The sequence below is a fragment of the Moschus berezovskii genome, chromosome 22 (genome assembly GCF_049115385.1).
Source record: "Moschus berezovskii isolate FMDL1 chromosome 22, NW_MosBer_1.0, whole genome shotgun sequence".
In the NCBI taxonomy this organism is placed as follows: Eukaryota; Metazoa; Chordata; class Mammalia; order Artiodactyla; family Moschidae; genus Moschus; species Moschus berezovskii.
Genome location: NC_142481.1, coordinates 23,956,548 through 23,977,437, shown reverse-complemented (window position 1 = coordinate 23,977,437; position 20,890 = coordinate 23,956,548). Strand labels below are relative to the sequence as shown.

The following is a 20,890-nucleotide window of genomic DNA, read 5'->3' as shown; positions in this document are numbered from 1 at the left end:
AATTGCCAAAAGATGTTCTTCATAATTCTTTTGATGTTAAAAGTCTGATCTGACCAGATGTGAGGCTGTTTGTAGTATTTATTTCTCTCCTTGGTGTGAATATTCTTATGTGTTACTGCAGAAATATTGTTTGATGATAGAGCAGATGCTCCAGACATAATGGGCAAATTATGACATATTGTGTAGGTACTGTATTACCTTTCTAAAATCCAGAAAATTTTCAGTTCTCCCCTAAAGGTTTTGAATGAGTCCTGGTACTGTGTACTGGTACTGTGCTACATAGGGGCTTCCCAGGTGGCTTAGTGGTGAGAAATCTGTCAGTGCAGGAGATGAGGGTTCGATCCCTGGGTCAGGAAGATCCCCTGGGGCAGGAAATGTAACTCACTCCAGTATTCTTGCCTAGAAAATTCCATGGACAAAGGAGTCTGGCAGACTACAGTCCACGCATGGGGTTGCAAATGAGTCGGACACAGCTGAGTGAATTAACGATTGTGCTGCAAACCTCCTTCTTTGTATGTACGGGATTTTGGATTTGTTTGATCCAGAAATCGCTCACAAAAGGAAAAAGTGTCTAAATATATTGAGTTAGTTTGGCCGTGACAATATTTGGCTTATCATAAATACAGTGTTCTGTCATTGATTAACAGTTTTTGCCTTTTATTGTGTGGCTGGAATTTAACAGTCTGCTTTCTTCAGTAGACTTTGAGGTCTTACGGATAGAGGCTGTGTCCTTGCCAGTCCCCAACGCCTGTTACAATGCCTGGCACAGCAAAGGCTCAGCAAATATTTACTGAATGAGTGATTGGCACTTACTGCTATAACATGTTTCCCTGTTACTTAGGTCATCTCTGGGGTAGTGTGACTAAGTGAATTGAACAAGGAGGAAAAAGAAGAGGTACATGAAGCTAACTGCTGATTCTGTATTTTTTACATTTTCCCTTTCCATTTTGAGATGGGTTTAAATGGTGCTTATGTTTATGTGTTGATGTCGTTTGTGATACTGTTTTCTCTGTTTTATAAATGGGCCTTCAGCTATTCAACTTTTGTTGTTGTTGTTGTTCATTTCCTGTTTAAAGACCTTGATCTTGCTGGTTTCTCAGTTCAGAATTCTCAAACTTAATGTTAAGTGTAGTATATAATATTTTGCTCATTTTTAAAGTTTGGTTTAACGTATTTTTTTCCTTGTACAGAGTTGCTTGACTGTACAAGCAGTCAATTGAAGAGGCTACCTTTGATTTGTAAAGAATGATGCTTTTAAAATTGACAGACTGAAAATAGAATGATACGTAGTGTGATCATTAAATATTTGTTCTCATAGATTTTTAAAGCTGATTCCATACTCTTTATTTTTTATTTTTTCAGTTTTCAATATTCAGTGTTTTTTAAATGCCCTTATTTTATGATTGCTGGCAGAGAGGCTTAGAGGAGTCAGGTGGCTTGCTCGAGGGAGTTGGGCCAGCAAGGGTGGGTAAGCACTTGGATCTTCCTTTTACTGCTTTGGCACAAACAGTTCTTTTAAATATATTCTTTTCTTTATAGAGACTGTGTCTGAGGGATATTCAACATGTTAAGAGTTTTTGTTTGAACAATTTAAGAAGTTTCTTATTCAAAACATAAAACCATGGTCGCTAAGTTTATTAATGTAAGAAGACTTGGGGAGCAGGCAAGAGGAGAGGCTAGCTTACTGGGCCCAGTTCTCTTCCCCAGTAATTTTTCCTTCACTTGTAATTCTTTGACTTTAATTACTGTTACTTCCAGTGCATAGTTCCTGTGGTGTGACTCCCTCCTTTTGATGTTTTGGCCAAAACATAGACACGACATTTTGTTTTTTCTCTTTTGTAGGATTTGAAATGGCTAGAATGTTTAGAATAGACCTTCTTACATACCTAAGGTAGAAATAAAGAGAAATACAAGTTCCCAAAGATTTGTCCTTGTCCTTCTCCACGTATTTAAAGCATTACCCTCTCTTTTAGTCTTAATTCACTTGTTTAGAAGTCCAAAATGGATATAGCTTGACAGGCACCCTTTCTGAACTGCCTGTGTTTGAAAAGCCACTCCCTTTCAACCGGGCACTCAGGATCTCCTTTCTAGACAGCTTGATGCCTTTATGGAGGTTAGCTCAGTAGAACCCCTATTAGTTCCCTGTCCCTCATAAGCCCCATTTTTCTATGATAAATTCCTAGATGTAGGATTGCTGGGTCATATGGTAAGTGTATGTTATAAGTTTATATGAAACTATCAAACTGTTCTCCAGAGTGGCAGTACCATTTTGCTTGCCTTCCAGCATTGTGTGAAAGAGAGTTCCAGTTGCTTTGCATCCTCTCCAGCACTTGGTGTTTTAGCCATTCCAATAGGTGTATTTTGTTGCCGTTTTAGTCGTTTAGTCATGTCTGACTCTTGTGACCCCATGGACTGTAGCCTGCCAGGCTCCTCTGTCCGTGAAATTTCCCAGGCAAGAAAGTTATCTTATTGTGGTTTTAATTGGTATTTTTTTAATGCTTAATGTAGTTGAGCATCTTTTAAATAATGCCTATTTACTATTCTTATAGCTTTTTGGTAAAGTATCCACTTTAGTTTTTTGCTTGTTTTGATAAATAGGGTTAGTTTAACTGTTGTGTGTTGAGAATTGTGTCTGTGTTCTGGATAAACACACATCCCTTGTTGATACGTGATTTGCAAGTATCCCAGTCTGTAACTTGTCTTTTCATTTTCTTAACAGTGTTTTTCATAGCGTAAAAGTTTGTACTTTTTATAAAATCCAATTTTATAATTTTTCTTTTATGGATTGTGCCTTTGGTATAACGTTCAAGACCTCTGCCTAACCCTAGGTCATGAAGGTTTACTCCTATGTCCTCTAAAAGTTTTATGGTTGTATGTTTTATATTTAGATCTAGGATCCATTTTAGTTAATAAGGTGTGAGAGTTAGGTCAAGGTTCAGTTTTTTTTTTCTTTCTCTTTCTGCATGTGGATGTTCAGTTGTGATGTGCATTGAGTTGTTCATACTAATACCTAATTATCCTTTTAATGTTTGTCGTAATATCTCCTTTCATTCCTAATGTTGGTAATTTGTATTGTTTCTCTTTTATTGTCTGGCTAGAGGTTTATCATGGCATCTGGTCCCATCACTTAATGGGAAATAGATGGAAAAACAGTGGAAACAGTGTCAGACTTTATTTTTTTGGGCTCCAAAATCACTGCAGATGCTGATTACAGCCATGAAATTAAAAGACGCTTGCTCCTTGGAAGGAAAGTTATGACCAACCTTGATAGTATATTAAAAAGCAGAGACATTGCTTTGCCAACCAAGGTCCGTCTAGTCAAGGCAATGGTTTTTCCCGTGGTCATGTATGGATGTGAGAGTTGGACTGTGAAGAAAGCTGATCACCGAAGAATCGATGCTTTTGAACTGTGGTGTTGGAGAAAACTCTTGAGAGTCCCTTATACTGCAAGGAGATCCAACCAGTCCATTCTAAAGGAGATCGATCCTGGATGTTCATTGGAGGGACTGATGCTAAAGCTGAAACTGCAATACTTTGGCCACCTCATGCGGCGAGTTGACTCACTGGAAAAGACTCTGATGCTGGGAAAGGTTGGGGGCGGGAGGAGAAGGGGACGACGGAGAATGAGATGGCTGGATGGCATCACCGACTCTGTGGACATGAGTTTGAGTGTACTCCGGGAGTTGGTGATGGACAGGGAGGCCTGGTGTGCTGTGATTCATGGGGTCGTGGAGAGTCGGACACGACTGAGCGACTGAACTGAACTGAACTGAACTGAGAGGTTTATCAATTTCATTGATCACTTCTGACAACAAGCTTTTGGTTTCATTGACTTGACTTCATTGACTATTTTTTTGTTTTTAATTTCATTGATTTGTTTATTGTTTACTTTTTTCTAGTTCTTTTGGGTTATTTTTATTTACTTTTTAGTTCCCTGACACACAAATTTGTGAAGCGTTCCATTTTTGGGGGGCTTCCCTGATAGTTCAGTTGGTAAAGAATCTGCCTGCAATGTAGGAGACCCTGGTTCGATTCCTGGGTCTGGAAGATCCGCTGGAGAAGGGATGGGCTACCCACGCCAGTATTCTTGGGCTTCCCTTGTGGCTCAGCTGGTAAAGAATCCACCTGCAATGTGGGAGACCTGGGTTTGATCCCTGGGTTGGGAAGATCCCCTGCAGAAGGAAATGGCTACCCACTCCAGTATTCTGGCCTGGAGAATTCCATGGACTGTATAGTCCATGGGGTTGCAAAGAGTCGGACACGACTGAGCGACTTTCACTTCACTTCCCTGACCAGGGTTGACCAGGAATTGAACCCATGCTCTCAGCTGTGAAATTAAGGAGTCCTAACCACTGGACTGCCAGGGAATTCCCTCTAGTTTTTTTTTTTTTTTAAGTAGAAGCTAAGTTGTTAGATTGTTGACACGTAAGTCCTTATTGCTGTACATTTCCCATTAACCACTGCTTTAGTGTATACCTCAGATTTTGATGTGTGTTTATGTTTTTGTTCAGTTTGGTATATTTACTAATTTCCCTTGATACTTCCTGATTTCACCCATGGATTATTTGGGAATGTATTGTTTAATTTTGAGATAGATGGAGAGTTTTCCAGTTAGCTTTCTGTTATTGATTTCTAGTTTAGCTCCATAATGGTCTGAGGCCTTTTTTTTTTTAATTTCCATTCGTTTAACTTTATTAATTTTTTTTTTTCCTTTGACTGTGTGGCTTGTGGGATCTCAGTTCCCCAACCACGTATTGAACTCCAGCCAGTGAAAGTGCCAAGTATTAACCACTGGACTACTCTGGAATTCCGTAACTTTTTTCCCCACGTCCAGGACGTGGTCTGTCTTGGTGAATGTGCTCTAATTAAGAAGATGTATATTCTGTTGTTGGTTGGGGTGTTCTGTAGTTATTCGTTAGATCCAGTTAGTTGACAGTGTCATTCAAGTTTTTTATTCTATACTTGGAGTATATGGTGAAGTCTCTTAACTATAATTGATGAATTGTTTATTTTTCCTTTCATATTTGTCAGTTTTTGTCTCATATATTTTTTAACACTATTGTTGAGTACGTTTGCAATTGGAATTGTTGTATTTTCTTGGTGCATTCACATCTAGCAGTGAGAGGATAGGGAGAGATTACAGCATGCTCCTAGGGTCTCAGCTCCTCTGGTTGAGAGGAGTTTCCCTTTTCCAGTTTTTAGGTGCCTGCCTGGAGGGTACTGCCATGGCTTTTTTTGCAGCAGCCACCACTGTTGCGGTATTACCCTGGGGCAGGGGAGAGGGAAGGGAAACACAAAACAGAATTTCTTCCATTGTCCTTTATCTTTCTTTTCCTGCTCCTTGGACCAGAAGGAGAGGGTTTTTCTTAGAACTTCTTCCCTGTACCCACTGAGCACTTCCAGATTTGGAGCTGCCCTTGGGTACAAGCTGGGCAACACTGGAGGAAAATGACAGCTTCTTGCCAGTTTGATGTAGCTTCAGATTCTGCTTGCTTTCTCTAGTCTACTCACTGTCATTTGCTTTTGCAGAGTCCTCAGGTAGCTGTGGCATGTGTTTTTTCTAGGATTTATAGTTGCATTCAGAAGGAGAGAGAGGCAGGACTCCATGGAGTGTTGTTTACTCCCATTTTCATTGGAACCAGAACTTTCTGTTTAGTTTTGTTCTTAGAATATATTCTGAAATATACTAAATCCTTTACTTTTTCATTCATGCCTGTGTAAACCACCACCCCCCCCCCAAAAGTTTCAGTAAACAATTGTTGCCTGCCATCAAGCCATCAGCCACTGCTGCTACTGCAGCCATCTGGTGGTGTACCCTAAAGGGAATTCAGGACGGAGAAGAGAACACTGGCAGATAAGATGCGGATCAAAGGAATGACTTCAGTAAACCCAGACTCTGGCAATTTCACATACACAGAAAAGCACTAAAATCATTAACTTGAGATGTCTGGTTTTTGTGATTAGCAGTCATCTTGTGATATTTGATTACATGTTTTTGTTTTTTTTGCCTATCCTGCCAGTCAAAACTCATACATCCTGGCTCCTCCCTTATCTCTTTGGAAGGTTCCCTCTGAGCTTTCTGTATCCGTAGCCTATAGTGAAAGTGAAGTCTGCTCAGTCATGTCCGCTCTTTGCAACCCTGTGGACTGTAGCCTGCCAGGCTCCTCTGTCCCAGAGATTTCCGAGGCAAGAATACTGGAGTGGGATTGCCATTTCCTTCTTCAGGGGGTCTTCCAGACCCAGGGATTGAACTTGGGTGTCCTGCACTGCAGGCGGACTCTTCACCATCTGAGCCACCAAGGAAGCCCTGAGCTATAGTCTTCAGAAATTCCTGGAATAAAACATAATTCTCAACTTTTTAGGTTGTGCATTTTTTCAGTTGACACCTATTAAGATATTTTCTTGTGATACAGAAAGAAATCAAGTAGTATTAAGTTGTCATAGCTCAAGGGATAAAAATGTTGTGTTTCTTTAAGCTAGAGGCAGCCTGGTATTGGAGGAAGAGTGCTGAATGGGGGGATCATGAGACATGAGTACGGCTAGTGACTAATTCTGTGACCTTGTACAAGATAATTAACATCCTGGATCCTCCGTTTTCTCCGTACAAAACTAGGGGCACTGAGACTTCCCTGGTGGTCCAGTGGTTAAGACTCCACACTTCTAATGCAAGGGACATGGGTTCCATCCCTGGCTGGGGAACTGAGATCCCATATGCCTCACGGTGCAGCAAAAAAAATACACAAAAGCTAAAGAAAAAAGCTAGTGGCGTGAACTATATATCTGTGACTCTGAGGCTGATAGCTGAGAAGTTGCTCAAGGTAACTTGTTTTTCTCTCAGCTGTCTTAAACTTCTGTGATTTTCCCCATATTTTGGGACTAGATTTAGGCTTTTTCTGATAGTCTTTGCTTTGTCGAGGTCTTCTAGAGAGAAGTTACTTACTAGCAGAGTATTACCATTGATATCGATTTTTTTTAAAGTAGTTTTATTTATTTCTTTATTTGGCTTTGCTGGGTCTTCGTTGCTGCATGGGCTTTTCTCTAGTTGCAGAGAATGGGGGCTACCCTCTGGTTGTGGTGTACAGCCTTCTCTTGTAGAGGCTTCTTTGGTTGCTGTGCACAGGCTCTAGGGTGCAAGGGCTTCAGTAGTTGCAGTTCCCGGGCTCGAGAACACAGGCTCTATAGTTGTGGCACTTGGGCCTAGTTGCTCCACGGCATGTGGGATCTTCCTGGATCAGGGATCGAACCTGTCTCCTTCATTGGCAGGCAGATTCTTTACCACTGAGCCACCAGGGAAGCCCTTGATTGATTTTAGATGTCTCTTGTTCCCCACACACCAAGTTAAGGTTGACGGTAAATAAGATTCTTTTTGAAAATGCGGTTACTGGACTTTAGACGGTCAACACCTGATTTTACATTTGGTTCTTGATCTTTCAGAGCTGTAATACCTTTATACTTTTCTTAGTTTATTTCACTGTGTTGAAAGTATATATATAGTACATTGGTTTTGCTTACCTTTAAATTTTGTTTTGTCCTAAAGTCATTGATATTTATGATTATTGTGAAAGTCGTAGTTCTTTAAATGGACCTTTTTAAATATTTTTTATTATGAAAATTTTAAGGATTTAGATACCTGTTGAAGCTTTTTGATTTTTAAAAATCTTTTGGTGATGAACAATTTCTAATACACAAGAAAATAGAATAATGTATTGTCATGTATTCATCATACACCTTCATCAGTAATCAACATTTGCCCATTTTGTTTCATTTTTGCCCCCACCTGTTCTCTTTCCTTGATGCTTTTCCCCCTGAGAGTATTTTAATTTTTTTTTAGTTCTACTTGTTCATTGCTCTCAACCCTACTCCTTCCACCTTCCTCATGCGTGCATGTTCAGTCGTGTAGCCCCATGGACTGCAGCCTGCCAGGCTCTTCTGCCCATGGACTTCTGCAGGCAAGAATACTGGAGTGGGTTGCCATTTCCTTCTCCACCCTGGGAGTATTTTAAAACAAATCCTAGCAATCATATAATTTCACATAGATACAATATTTATTTTTGAAGTACTGGAAAGAACTTTTTGCGTCTTACCAGGTTCAAGTGGCTAGCTCTGTCACTTGCCAGCTTTCTAATAGTTGCTCTGAGACCACGTATCCTCAAAGGCAAAGTGAGGATAGTGATTTTCCATCCTTACTTTAAAATGAAATAATGAATATAATAATTTATTATATAAATATAATAAACATAAAAGTGCTTTGTAAACTACAGACATTAAACCCTCAAATAGTTCTATTAAAAAGTGACAAAATGGGTTTAGCCAAGTGCAGGCAGCCGAAGGGGCGCTGCTGAACTGATCCTCTGAGCCTGTTGCTTCCACCGCCAACCCGCTCTCTGTGACCTGCGACTCCAGACCCTTTTTAGATCGGCTCAGGCACCCCAGGCCCTGCCGGTGCGGCACGTCGGGAGGATGAGCGGCAGGCAGCAGAAGGAGGAGCCGTCTCAGCTGCAGCAGGCCCATGGGGCCCTCAAAGTCTCTGTCTGGAGCAAGGTGCTGCGGAGCAACGCAGCCTGGGAAGACAAGGATGAATTTTTACATGTGATCTACTGGTTCTGACAGATCATTGCTGTGGTTTTGGGTGTTACCATTGCGAGGTTTCTTGGGAATAGCTGGGTTCTGCCTGATCAATGCGGATGTCCTGTACCTCTACTTCAGCAACTGCCTGCAGAAAGACGAGGAAGAATATAGCGGCACATGGGAGCTCACAGAAGAAGGGTTTATGACGTCGTTTACCTTGTTCATGGTCATCTGGGTCATCTTCTATGCTGCCATCCACTATGACTGATGGTGCACGGCCCCACCTGCTCCCTGCCCGGTCCAGAGGACCCTCTTGGTCACAGCACAGAAGCATGATTGGTAGGGGCTCCCCAGCTACGTGGAACCGGGAAGACCCATGTTTCCTGGACCGAAAGTCAGTGTGCTGGGTGTCAGTGTCTTCTGCGGGGGTTGCAACCTGAAACTTTAGAGAACCATCCACCTTTTGGAGAAGCACTTTTGAACTATTGCCAACTGTTTCTTCTTGGAGACCGTTGTGAGATATCTGTTTGCCAACTGGAGCTGTCCTTTAATTTGCTGCACCTCTGGATCTGGATGAAACATTAAATTGTCTTCCTTCTCCGTCAGGTGTACAGTTTTTAAACTACCAATCATGGGCATTTCAAGTCTTCTGAAAATAGTATGGTGGTATGTGCATTGTCCATAGCATAGTACAGGCAGCATCTGATAAGTTTTCATTGTAGAATGTTTTCAGACACTTGAATAAATCAGATCTTTAATTGAGAAAAAAAATGACAAAATAGTATTATACAGGTAGCTTTACATAGTTTAGAACACACAGTCTTAAGAGGACCGGTATCAATACCTAGGGAACTTTTCTGAATTCCTAACGTACCATCCCTACCTTGAAGACTGATATCATAGTGAACTGATTGGAGTGGGATATCCTACGGGTTTATTAGATTAGAGCAGCATAGAAGATTATTGGTTTAGGATTCCACAGCTAATATGTACTGAAGGTGATTGTAATGATTGTCTAATTCTATAATTTTTATTAATATGGAGGTATAATATGTATAAAATAATATGCACCTATTTTAAGTATACAGTTTGGTGAATTTCAGAAGTGTATATATCCATTTTTATCATCCCCAAAAATTTCCTTGCTGCCCAGTCCAGTTCCTGTCCCCTCAGATAATCATTGATCTCTTTTCCATAATTGTAGATGAGACGTGTCTTTATTAAAAGTTTCATATAGGTGAAATGATACAATATGTACTCTCTTGTTCTTCTTTTGCGCAGCAGAATGTTTTTGAGACCCTTGTGGGTTGTGTACTGGTTCTGTTTTTTATTCTGACAAGTGTACTTTTTTATATGGGTATGCCAATTATGCTTCACCTGTTTATGAACATTTGGGTTGTTTCCAGTTTTTGGCAGTTATAAATGAAACTTCTTTGAACATTTTTGTTCATGTCTTGGTGAGAACACATATTTTCATTTCTCTTGAGTAAATACTGAGTGGATTTGCTGAATCATATGCTAAGTGTATATTTAACTTTACATGAAATTGCCAAACTGTTTTCTAAAGTATTTGAGCTATTTTACATTCCCGTGAGCAATGTGTGAAAGTTCATTTGTTCTTTATTATTGCCTAAAATTTTAGGCATTCTCAGGTTGTAGAGTGATATCTCCTTAATAGTTTTAATTTACATTTCTCGTTGACTGATGACATTAGCATCTTTTCATGTGCTTGTTGACCATTCATATATTTTATTTTGAGAAGCGTCTAATCAAATCTTTTCCCCATTTTAAACTACGATTATTTTATTTTTGAGTTATAAGACTGTGTATTCTAAATGCAAGTCCTTTGTAAGATAGGACTCCTTTCTTTGTTTTGCTTTATTTTTATAATGACATCTTTTGAAGGGTAAAAGTTCAAAATTTTTATGAAATCCAGATTATTAATTTTTCTTTTGTGCTTTGTTCTTATATATGAAATCATTGTTTAACCCACGTTTCCAAAGATTTCCTTCTGGGTCCCATTTTGAGTTAATTTTTGTATATTGTGTAAGGTTAGGGTGCAGGGTTAATTTTTATTTTTTCTCATGACACTAGTAGTCTTCTGAACAAAAAAATGTTGCCTGCCATTTCAGTAAACACAGAATATTGTGACTATGAAGCCATCAGCCTGTGCAGCTGCCCCTGATGGTGCACTTGAGGGGAATTCTGGATGGAGGAAAATAGGATACCGGCCCTAGATAGTTAAGATACATCACAGGAATCATTTCAGTAAGCCCAGACTCTTGAATCTTGCCCAACATACAAAAGCATTAAAATTATTACTTTGAGATGTCAATTTTTGTGATTAGCAGTCATCTTGTGATGTTCAGCTACATGTTTGTTATTTTTTCACAGCAAAGCCTATGTATCCTGGCTCCTTCCTTACTTCTTTGAAAGACCTATCTGAGAGGCTGTATTCTGGGCTATAGTCTTCAGTAATAAAATGTAGTTCTTGGCTTTTAGGTTGTGCATGTTTTTCAGTTGACAGTTTTGTCTGCTGAGATTGGTTTATTGTTTTTTTTCCACCACATTTTCAAAGAGTACGTAGTAAATACTGAGATGATTATGTTTCTCAGGTAGGTGTTTAAATTTGATATTTGATCTTTTCTCCTCATGTCTCATTTTTTTGAGTTGAGCTTTGATTATGATATTCAGTATTCATCTCATACTTTGTTGAACTATGTTGAGTTTCACGACAGTTGAGCAGAAAATACCTATCTTCTTTAAGGTTAAGCATAGTCCTTTCATTAATTTAAGGATTGCGTAAAGATTTGGCTTGAGTTAGTTCCTAAGATATTTTGATATTAGTGATAGAGTTTTCATTGTTAGTGTATTTTATTTCTTATTTGCTTTAGTTACCACTTAACATTTTTATTAGTGTTCTTTACATAAATTTAATGAATTGAGGGGTTTGTATGTAATCACTTTGCTGGAACATTGTATTACTGGACTTAACAAGTCTTAAATTCTTAAAAATCAGAATTGTATGTGGAAAGTTGTGTGTATGGTTTTGGTAGAAAAAAAAATGTGAACATCTTTATTTAATGTCTTTCTCTTTCCAGAGGATGCCAGCCCCCATCAGATTGCGGGAGCTGATCCGGACCATCCGGACAGCCCGAACCCAAGCCGAAGAACGAGAAATGATCCAGAAAGAGTGTGCTGCAATTCGGTCATCTTTTAGAGAAGAAGACAATACATACCGGTGTCGGAATGTGGCAAAATTACTATATATGCACATGCTGGGCTACCCTGCTCACTTTGGACAGGTAGGCTGGGGTAGCACCACATCTAGCAAAGGGTGCTGTACTCTGCTTAGTCGCTCAGTCCAGCTCTTTGTGACCCCATGGACTGTAGTCTGCCAGGCTCCTCTGACCATGGGGATTCTCCAGGCAAGATTACTGGAGTGGGTTGCCATGCTCTCTTCTAGGCTAACAAGGGTACTCTTATTTTAATGTCAGTACGTCAGGGACTGTCAAGACTTTCCTGTCAAGGAGGATAGGATATTTTTGATGTCCCAGTAGTCTTATTATTATGGAACTGAGGGTAGATTTGAGAGAGAAAGCTGCTGACCTGGGAAGGCATGATACTGCCGTCAATTGTCTTTTCCATTGGGAATCTCTAATTATGTGGATTAGAGTATGTTTTGATGGTGGCAGTGAGTTTAAAGATTGACTGGGATTAACTGGTAGATTGTGATTGTTGTCGCACGTCCTGGACTATGATGAGTACACTTTTAAGAAAAGTTTACTAAATGTTTTCTTATTTTCTCAGTGCAGTAATATTATAACACTGCCAACGCTGCTGACAGTTGTGTTTAAGTAAAAGAAATTCGATGGATGCTAAGTAATGGCATTTAAGGATTTTGTCCTTAACCTCATTCCGTTATAGCTATAGCCACTGTGCAGGTCTGCCTCTTGTTTCACTGCCACACACAAACACATATTTCTTTTTTTAAAAAAAAACACATACTGCTTGATACAGCCAGTCTGGGCATGATATTCTTGGTGATTAGTACTTTCTTCTTTCCACTTTTATACATGGTAAGTAAGGGAGATTGAGTCACAGAGAAGGGTGTAGTGGGTTGTTTTTTGATTCTTAATCAAAAATGAATGCTATTAAATTTTATTTCACTTGAAAATTTAATTGCATGCTAAGTAGTCTTTCTAAGGAAAAGACTGCAAAATTAAAAGAAAGAATGTGCAATACTAGATATAAAGAGAAAAAATACCACCCATATTTGCATTATTCAAAGATAATATTAATGTTTTGATATATTTGTCAGGAAAGATGGCCATCAGTTTATTTTCTGTTCAGCTCACTAACTTCAGTGGAAGAATATACCCTCACCATTGAGTTTAAACAAAAAAGTAATGGGATTGAATCTTCCCAGGCTGACTTGGGTGACTTTTATACTCATTTTGGGGCAGGAAATGAGATCTGCCTCTCAAGAAATTCATGATTAAGAGTGGGAGAGCATTAATTCCCCAAAGGAAAATTCAGGTATTAGTATCCGAGGAAAGGACCAGATACTACTAGGTAGTCAAAAGCAAAAGCTATCTCCTATAAGTAAACATTGTATGCTTTTGCCATATCAGAAATGGATCTAGGTGGTTATCCATGTAGCATGCGACGCAATTAGTATAAAGCAGATAGCTATTCATGTATTCTTGTTGGTTGATTTTAAGTAGACACATTAAGTTAGATAGTCAAGTGGAGGAAAGACTCCTGATCCTTCTACTCAGAGAGTGCTGCTGTTAACATCATGAGAACAGTAGATTTATATACTCCTAGTTGGCGATGGACAGGGAGGCCTGGCGTGCTGTGATTCATGGGGTCGCAAAGGGTCAGGCAAAACTGAATGACTGAACTGAACTGAACTGAAAGGCTGTTCTTTAAAGACAAACTCTTGAATCTAAAATCATAGGGTAGCCTTTGGTGATATTTCATTTTGTATAGGAACTTTATATATATTCCCAAGATTCATTTCTATGACATGTTTAAATAAAATGTTTTCCGAGTCTTATCTAGATGGTATTTTTTAAGAGAAACTACTGAGGTCATATTGAAAAGATTTGGTAGCTATGAGAGAAGGCTGTCTGCCTCAAAATGAGAAAGTTTGAGCTTTAATAAAAGAGCAATAACTGGGGACTTCCCTAGTGGTCCAGCAGTTAAGACTCCATGCATCCACTGCAGGGGAGGTAGGTTTGATCCCTGATTGGGAAACTAAGATCCCACATGTGGTGGCCATGTGGTGCAGCCAAAAAAAAAAAAAAGTAATAATTGTAGTTGAAACATACCAAATAAGTTTGTATCAATGAGTTCATAATAATTAAAAAAAATTGAAAGTGTTATTGGCTGTTTTTGGAAAATACTAGGGAAATGACTCATTATTTTGAAAACTGGTAAAGAAAAGGAAAGAAACATTTATCCTGCCTTTTCTATCCAGTAGTTCCTTGTAAAGTAATTATTGCTAAGTTCTTTCCAAAGGAACTGTTGGTAATCCAGTGGTATATATAGAGAAAGTTGCTCCTTAGAGGAATAGCCCAGCTAATAAATGAAGAAGGGATGGAAGAAGAATTAGAATATTACCATTTTCAACCCCTGATGATCATCAGTGCTGCTGATGTCACAAAATAGATAAAACCACCAGCAATAATTAAAGCCTCCTGTTAAAAGCTTGTATCACCACCTGTGAATTATATTTGCTAAATCCAAACAGAAACTGATAAACGTGAATCTTATCAAGCCTCCTTGTCCATTTAAAAAGAAACATTTACAAGTGTTCATTGCTGTAGTTTCTACCAGGAAAGTATTGGGAACAATCTGTATGTCCACAAAGAGAATAGATAAGTTGCATATTCATAGGTGAAATTCTCTATAGCAGCAAACATGCCTGAACTGGAGCTTCTTGTTTGGATATGAGTAATGTTCAAAAGATGTTGAGTGAAAAGGGCAGGAATACAACATGATGCTTTGTGGAAAGTTTAAAGCATTCAAAAACAGTTGTCTTCTCCAGGTATAGCTAAGGACGTATGACATGACAGTGATCAACAGCAATTTTGAGTTTTTGTTACTCCTGGGATGAAGAGAGGAAACTTAGACTGAGGCAGAATATTCAGAGGGATTTAATTGAATTCCTCAGACTAAATTTTTAAAAATAAATGGGGTAACATGTTAAGATTTGTTGAAGCTCATTGGTGGGTCAAATTTTTGAGTGAAATATTTCATAATAAATTTTCTCAAGAGAAAAAAAAAATGGGATACAATAGGAGTGTTAATATGTATTTTCCTCTCAACCAGAAGAATGAATAAACAGGCTCTGGTTCATGTAGATTTTATGTTGCCAGTCTATGTAGTGGTAAAGCAGTTATAACCTTGTTCTTCAAACGTGTGTGTGTGTTTGTAAACTAGAAAGTTATTTCTGAATATTAAAATAAGATAAAAGTAACTTTTAGAAAGACCTAACCAGTCAGTTGCAGATCCATTAATATTTACAATATTTTAATTGCATCTTGTCATTGAGATGAGTGTTCACATCATAAAGCTCGGTGTTAAAAGCAAGTGTACATGTGCATTTGACCTTTTGGGAAATTATTCTAAAAGCTGACAACATGAATGCAGCTTTTTTTAAAAGGGCAACCAGGTTAAATGTTGATAAAAGGCAGTGTTTCTACTTGGTTCAGAAAAATGTGACAAAGCCAGAAACTTGGTAAAATTATCCTTTTAAAAATTGTTTTGAAATTCAAAGAAAATTGGAGCATTGAGTCTAGAAAAAGTATGTAGAAAATTAAGTTGTTAGGTTTTCCCTCTAATCTGCTGCCTCCAAATCTACTGTATTTGTTCTAAAGGGGGCCGATAATTCAGTCCCTTAAGGCTCTTTGCTAATGACTGTCTGGAGTTTTGAAATGCTTCTGCTGAGAAAATATTCTGAGAAAAATTCAAGGATCAGCTGGAGAGAATTAGTAGCTATATGCCTTGAAGACATGGCATGTAGGACAGCTCTTAGGGTGCTGTCTTCCTTGATGTGGCTGTTACCTTAGTGATGAGAAACTAGGCCCAGATTGGTTAAACAGCTAGCTTAGGTCTCTTAGCTAAAACCAGTCTTAAACTCAGCTCCTAACTCCGATTGCTTTCTTTCTCTTCCACTCTGTGTTATGTACAGAGATAGAAACTTTTCTCGAATTTTTTCTTTCAGTTTCTAACCTGAATTTGGTGTCCTTCCTACCCTGTTTTCACAGTAGCTTGTGCATGACTGTCATGGTATATATGTTTTCTGATAAATATTCAAATGCTGGTTTTCTTTTATGTGTCCTTCTAACAGTATCAGTGAAAATGACTGGCACATTGGTTTGGGCACAGCAGGAACTTACCAAATTAAAGCAAAACCACCAGTGACTCAGAACACTTGGAAAGTAAATATAAAAAAAATCAGTGAGTAGCAGAGAGTTGTCACAGTCAGCCCTTTGGGATGATAGTTGGGGAGACAGGGAGAAGGTTGCTGTGGATAAGCAGGTATATTGAGAGTGTTGTTAAGGGAGAAATTGCTAGTAGGTGAAGAATACAAAATAACTCAGCAGAAGAAGCATAGCCTTTGTGGAGTATAGAGATAAGAAAGGAGTGTACTGAAACAGGCTCCTACAATAGCATCACAGATATAATAGAATAGCACAGTAATTGCTCATTATGATTTTAAATTATCTTTAAAAGGCTGATTGCTTCCATTTACTGAGTTATATTTGCATAGGGTTCTGGTCTTAAATTTTTGAAGGCTTTTTCATGAAATGATTCCAAGACTTAAATGCTTTTTTGAAACATATGTTGTTTAACTTTGGAGGGAGAACAAATGATTTCATCTGTTTTTTTTTTTCTCCTGTTTAATTATAATGTTATTGTATTAACTTTTCTAACCATAAGTTCTCTTTGTCCTGCAGTTTTTTTCTCCCAGCCCAATATTATTCATCTTTGAAATAAACAATGACAGTTCACTGATGCAAAATTTAAAAGATACAAAAGGCTATATGATGAAAACTCTGCTTTCCATTCTCTTCCAGTCACTTAGTTTCCCTCCTTACAGGTGACTTGTGGTATTCATTTCTTGACTATATTTCCAGAGATACTTTATATATCTCCAGGCAGTGGACATATATATTCTTACCTCTTCCAAAATTATATTGTAACATACTGTTTGCACCGTCCACTTACTAATCCATCTTGAAGATTAGTCCATACCAGTATATAAAGAGCTTCCTTGTACATATTTTTTTTCCAGCTTTGCTGACATGTTCATGCTAGTAAATCCAGCATGGTATTCCATTTATATATGAATCATAATTTATTAAACTGATGTCTTATTAATGGACACTTATTTGCAGTCTTACTGTTTAAAGTAATAGTACAGTGGAATAACAGACTGGTTCCAAATAGGAAAAGGAGTGCGTCAAGGCTGTATATTGTCACCTTGCTTATTTAACTTATATGCAGAGTACATCATGAGGAACGCTGGGCTGGAAGAAGCACAAGCTGGAATCAAGATTGCTGGGAGAAATATCAATAATCTCAGATATGCTGATGACACCACCCTTATGGCAGAAAGTGAAGAGGAACTCAAAAGCCTCTTGATGAAAGTGAAAGAGGAGAGTGAAAAGGTCAGCTTGAAGCTCAACATTCAGAAAACGAAGATCATGGCATCTGGTCCCATCACTTCATGGGAAATAGATGGAAAAACAGTGGAAACAGTGTCAGACTTTATTTTTCTGGGCTCCAAAATCACTGCAGATGCTGATTGCAGCCATGAAATTAAAAGATACTTACTCCTTGGAAGGAAAGTTATGACCAACCTTGATAATATATTGAAAAGCAGAGACATTACTTAGCCAACAAAGGTCCGTCTAGTCAAGGCTATGGTTTTTCCTGTGGTCATGTATGGATGTGAGAGTTGGACTGTGAAGAAAGCTGAAGGCCGAAGAATTGATGCTTTTGAACTGTGGTGTTGGAGAAGACTCTTGAGAGTCCCTTGTACCGCAAGGAGATCCAACCAGTCCATTCTAAGGGAGATCAATCCTGGGTGTTCATTGGAAGGACTGATGCTAAAGCTGAAACTCCAATACTTTGGCCACCTCATGTGATGAGTTGACTCACTGGAAAAGGCTCTGATGCTGGGAAAGGTTGGGGGCGGGAGGAGAAGGGGACGACAGAGAATGAGATGGCTGGATGGCATCACCGACTCTGTGGACATGAGTTTGAGTGAACTCTGGGAGTTGGTGATGGACAGGGAGGCCTGGCGTGCTGTGATTCATGGGGTCGCGGAGAGTCGGACATGACTGAGCGACTGAACTGAACTGAACTGAACAGTGGAATAATATCCATCATCTTGCTCATATGTGAATATAAATGCTTTGTCAGTTCCTCAGAGTGGCTTTGTTGAGTCAGAAGGATATGTGTGTTTGTAATGTACATAGATATAATCTTTCTCACTACATCTTGTGCCAGTTTATACTCTCATTACTAATGTCCTTGCACTGTTCCAATAACACTTTAAAAAAATCTTTATTAATATAATAGGTTAAAATGTGATATCTCAGTATGGTTTTGATTTGTATTTCTTTTTCTTTTCTAATAACTTCACTGAATCATATTTTGCATATTATATAACTCACCCTTTTCAGGTGTACAGGTCCATTTTTTTTTTTTTTCTTTAGTAAATTTTCCTGTTTGGTTTTGCATTTGTTTTGTGAGGAGATTGAACTTCCTTTTGTACTTCAATTATTTTTTTAGTTTGAACTGTCTCTTCACGATTCTTTGTCGGTCTTTTTTAAAAGTAAGTATAGAATCCTGTGTATAGGATTTCATGTCTGGTTGCAAGTAGTTTTTCTAAGTTTGTCATTTGTTTTTGCTTTGTTCACAGACTTTGGAGTAAAAGCAAAAGCTTTCTTTTATCTTGGTGGTGGACTGTTTATGGTGGATTTAAAGGTAGATTATGTGGGTTAGCTATGTTTCAGGTGGAAGTTTTAGGTAGCTATAAAAGAGGAGTAGAAGTACTGGGATGAAGTTGAGGTTTTTGTCTAAGGAATGGATACATTTAATTGGTCACTATTTTTCTTCTGTAACTTATGTGTTGAGTTGTGTTTTTAGTGAGGACTGCTTAAAAATGAATGCCCTATCCTCACTACCCACACCTATTGTGTTCCGCTTCAGTCATTTTCTTTTTCAATATTTGAAAACTCTGTAACAGTCTTAATAATGACATGTGGTACATTATGAGTTCAGTTGCTGGCCACTGCTACGTAAGTGTGAAGTGTGATCAGAGTCAGTCCTTCACCTGAAGATGTATTTCAGAGACCATTTCCAGTATATAATCTTATATTTTTCCCCTCAGATTTGTCACCTTAAAAAACAAAAAACCCAGCAGCTTATTCTTGAAGCAAAGTCACTGTACCAATGGAGAATATTTAAAAGAAAGAATTTAGTATTTGTCTCTCTAATTTTACTTTTTCTTTTGGTATTTAGTTAGTTTTAACAGCTGTCACAAAAAACAGCAAATTGTACTCACTAGTCATTGATGAATTTTGGTCTACCTTAAAACCTGGCTTCCCAGGTGGCTCAGTGGTCCCAGGTGGCTCAGTGGTAAAGAATTTGCCTGCCCAGTGCAGGAGCCACAGGAGATACGGGTTTGATTCCTGTTTGGGGAAGTTCCCCTGCAGGATGAAATGGCAACCCACTCCTTTATTGTTGCCTGGAAAATTCTTTGGACAAAGAAGCCTGGTGGGCTATAGTCCGTAGGGTTGCATGGAATCAGACGCAACTGAGCGTGCGAGGCGCACAGACACACATGCACGCACACACACTCTTAAACTTGGCCTTTAAAAATATGAGGTAATATTAATGCCTAAAAATGTTCTCATTAGTTCATCTTAATAAAAAACTTTGGGTGGTTTATTTGTTTAATGCTTGGTGTTTGTCGAAAGCATGATTCAGTAAGGATGATAAATATTTCGGTGGTATCTTGATTCTTAGAACATTTTCTTTCACTGCAGTCTGAAAAAGAGAAAGATTTTTCTAATATTTTAACTTGTGATTTTCTCATTCACCTCAGCAGTTACTTTTCTGCTGACATTTAAGAATGACTGTAATCATCTACTTCAGAAATTGTTCTTTGAAATTTAAATTGTAGATAGAAAGAAAGAGTTGTTAGATAATCTTTGTTGATCTCAGAGACATTTCAGTTTTCCTTGGGATCCTGGTTATTCTCTCTTAGAGGCTTCTTTGACTTGCTCATGATGCTATAGTCATCCCACAACCTTTTGGTGTTTTTAATGTAGGTACACTGAGAAAGCAGTTTTTAAATAGTTCAAGACGGATTTATTTGTAAACTCTTTTACTTTCCTCAATTTGACTTTCATACTTACAGGCAGATTAGTGTGGGAAGTAGTCTCATGAGATCTCACATTGCTATGTACACTGGTCTGCATCTAAGCCCCTTTCCTTGGAATGCAGTGATTCTAAATGGGAGCATAGCTTGAAAAACTCCTCTTAAAGAGTTTTAACTTGTGTATATGACCTTTGAAAACTACTGCCCTAGAGGGAATGTTTGGCTTCTTCCTTGTTAGTCAAGATGAAATGATAAAGTATGTATCAGTGATTATGATGTTCAAGAAAGTCTAAGTAGAGAGACTAATTACAGGGACTTTTTTTATTGAAGTATTTTTGATTTACAATATTGTCTGTATTTCCAGTGTACAGTGAGGTGATTGAGTTATACGTATGTGTGAGTATATATTTCAGATTAGTTTTCATTGTGTTAAGATAATGAATATAGTTCCCTCTGCTATACAGTAAATGATTGTTGCTTATCTATTTTATGTATAGTAGTTTGTATCTGTTAATTGCTCCTAGTTTATCCCTCTCTCTCTCTTCCCCTCTGGTAACCGTAAGTTTTCTACCTTGATCTGTTTCTATTTTGTAAGTAGGTTGATTTATATTACTTCTTAGATTCCACATGTAAGTAATATCATGTACCATTTGCCTTCCACTTCACTTAATTAGGTCCATCCATGTGGCTGCTAATGGTAATACTTTGTTCTTTAATACTACATTGTACACCCGTGCAGGTACACACACGCGCACGTGCACACACAGACACACACAGACACCACAGACACACACACACCACACCTTAAACCAATCATCTTTAATGAGCACATGGGTTGTTTCTACATCTTGGCTATTGTAAATAACTTCATGGATTCTTAAGCTCTGAGGATTGTGTAAAGAAAGAATTATGTAA

General features: G+C 38.3%; 1 protein-coding gene and 1 pseudogene across 2 annotated transcripts in view; both read left to right on the top strand.

Moving 5' to 3' along the window:
• AP1G1 (adaptor related protein complex 1 subunit gamma 1) overlaps positions 1-20,890 on the top strand; it is an 89,264-nt gene that overhangs the window by 15,052 nt on the left and 53,322 nt on the right. For both annotated transcript variants that reach the window (XM_055412394.2, XM_088830661.1), the window contains exon 2: positions 11,670-11,873. In XM_055412394.2, coding sequence (XP_055268369.1) covers positions 11,673-11,873 — 201 coding nt within the window. In that variant the 5' untranslated portion in view covers positions 11,670-11,672. The remainder of the gene's footprint in view (positions 1-11,669; positions 11,874-20,890) is intronic.
• LOC148774377 (GEL complex subunit OPTI pseudogene) lies at positions 3,625-10,338 on the top strand (annotated as a pseudogene).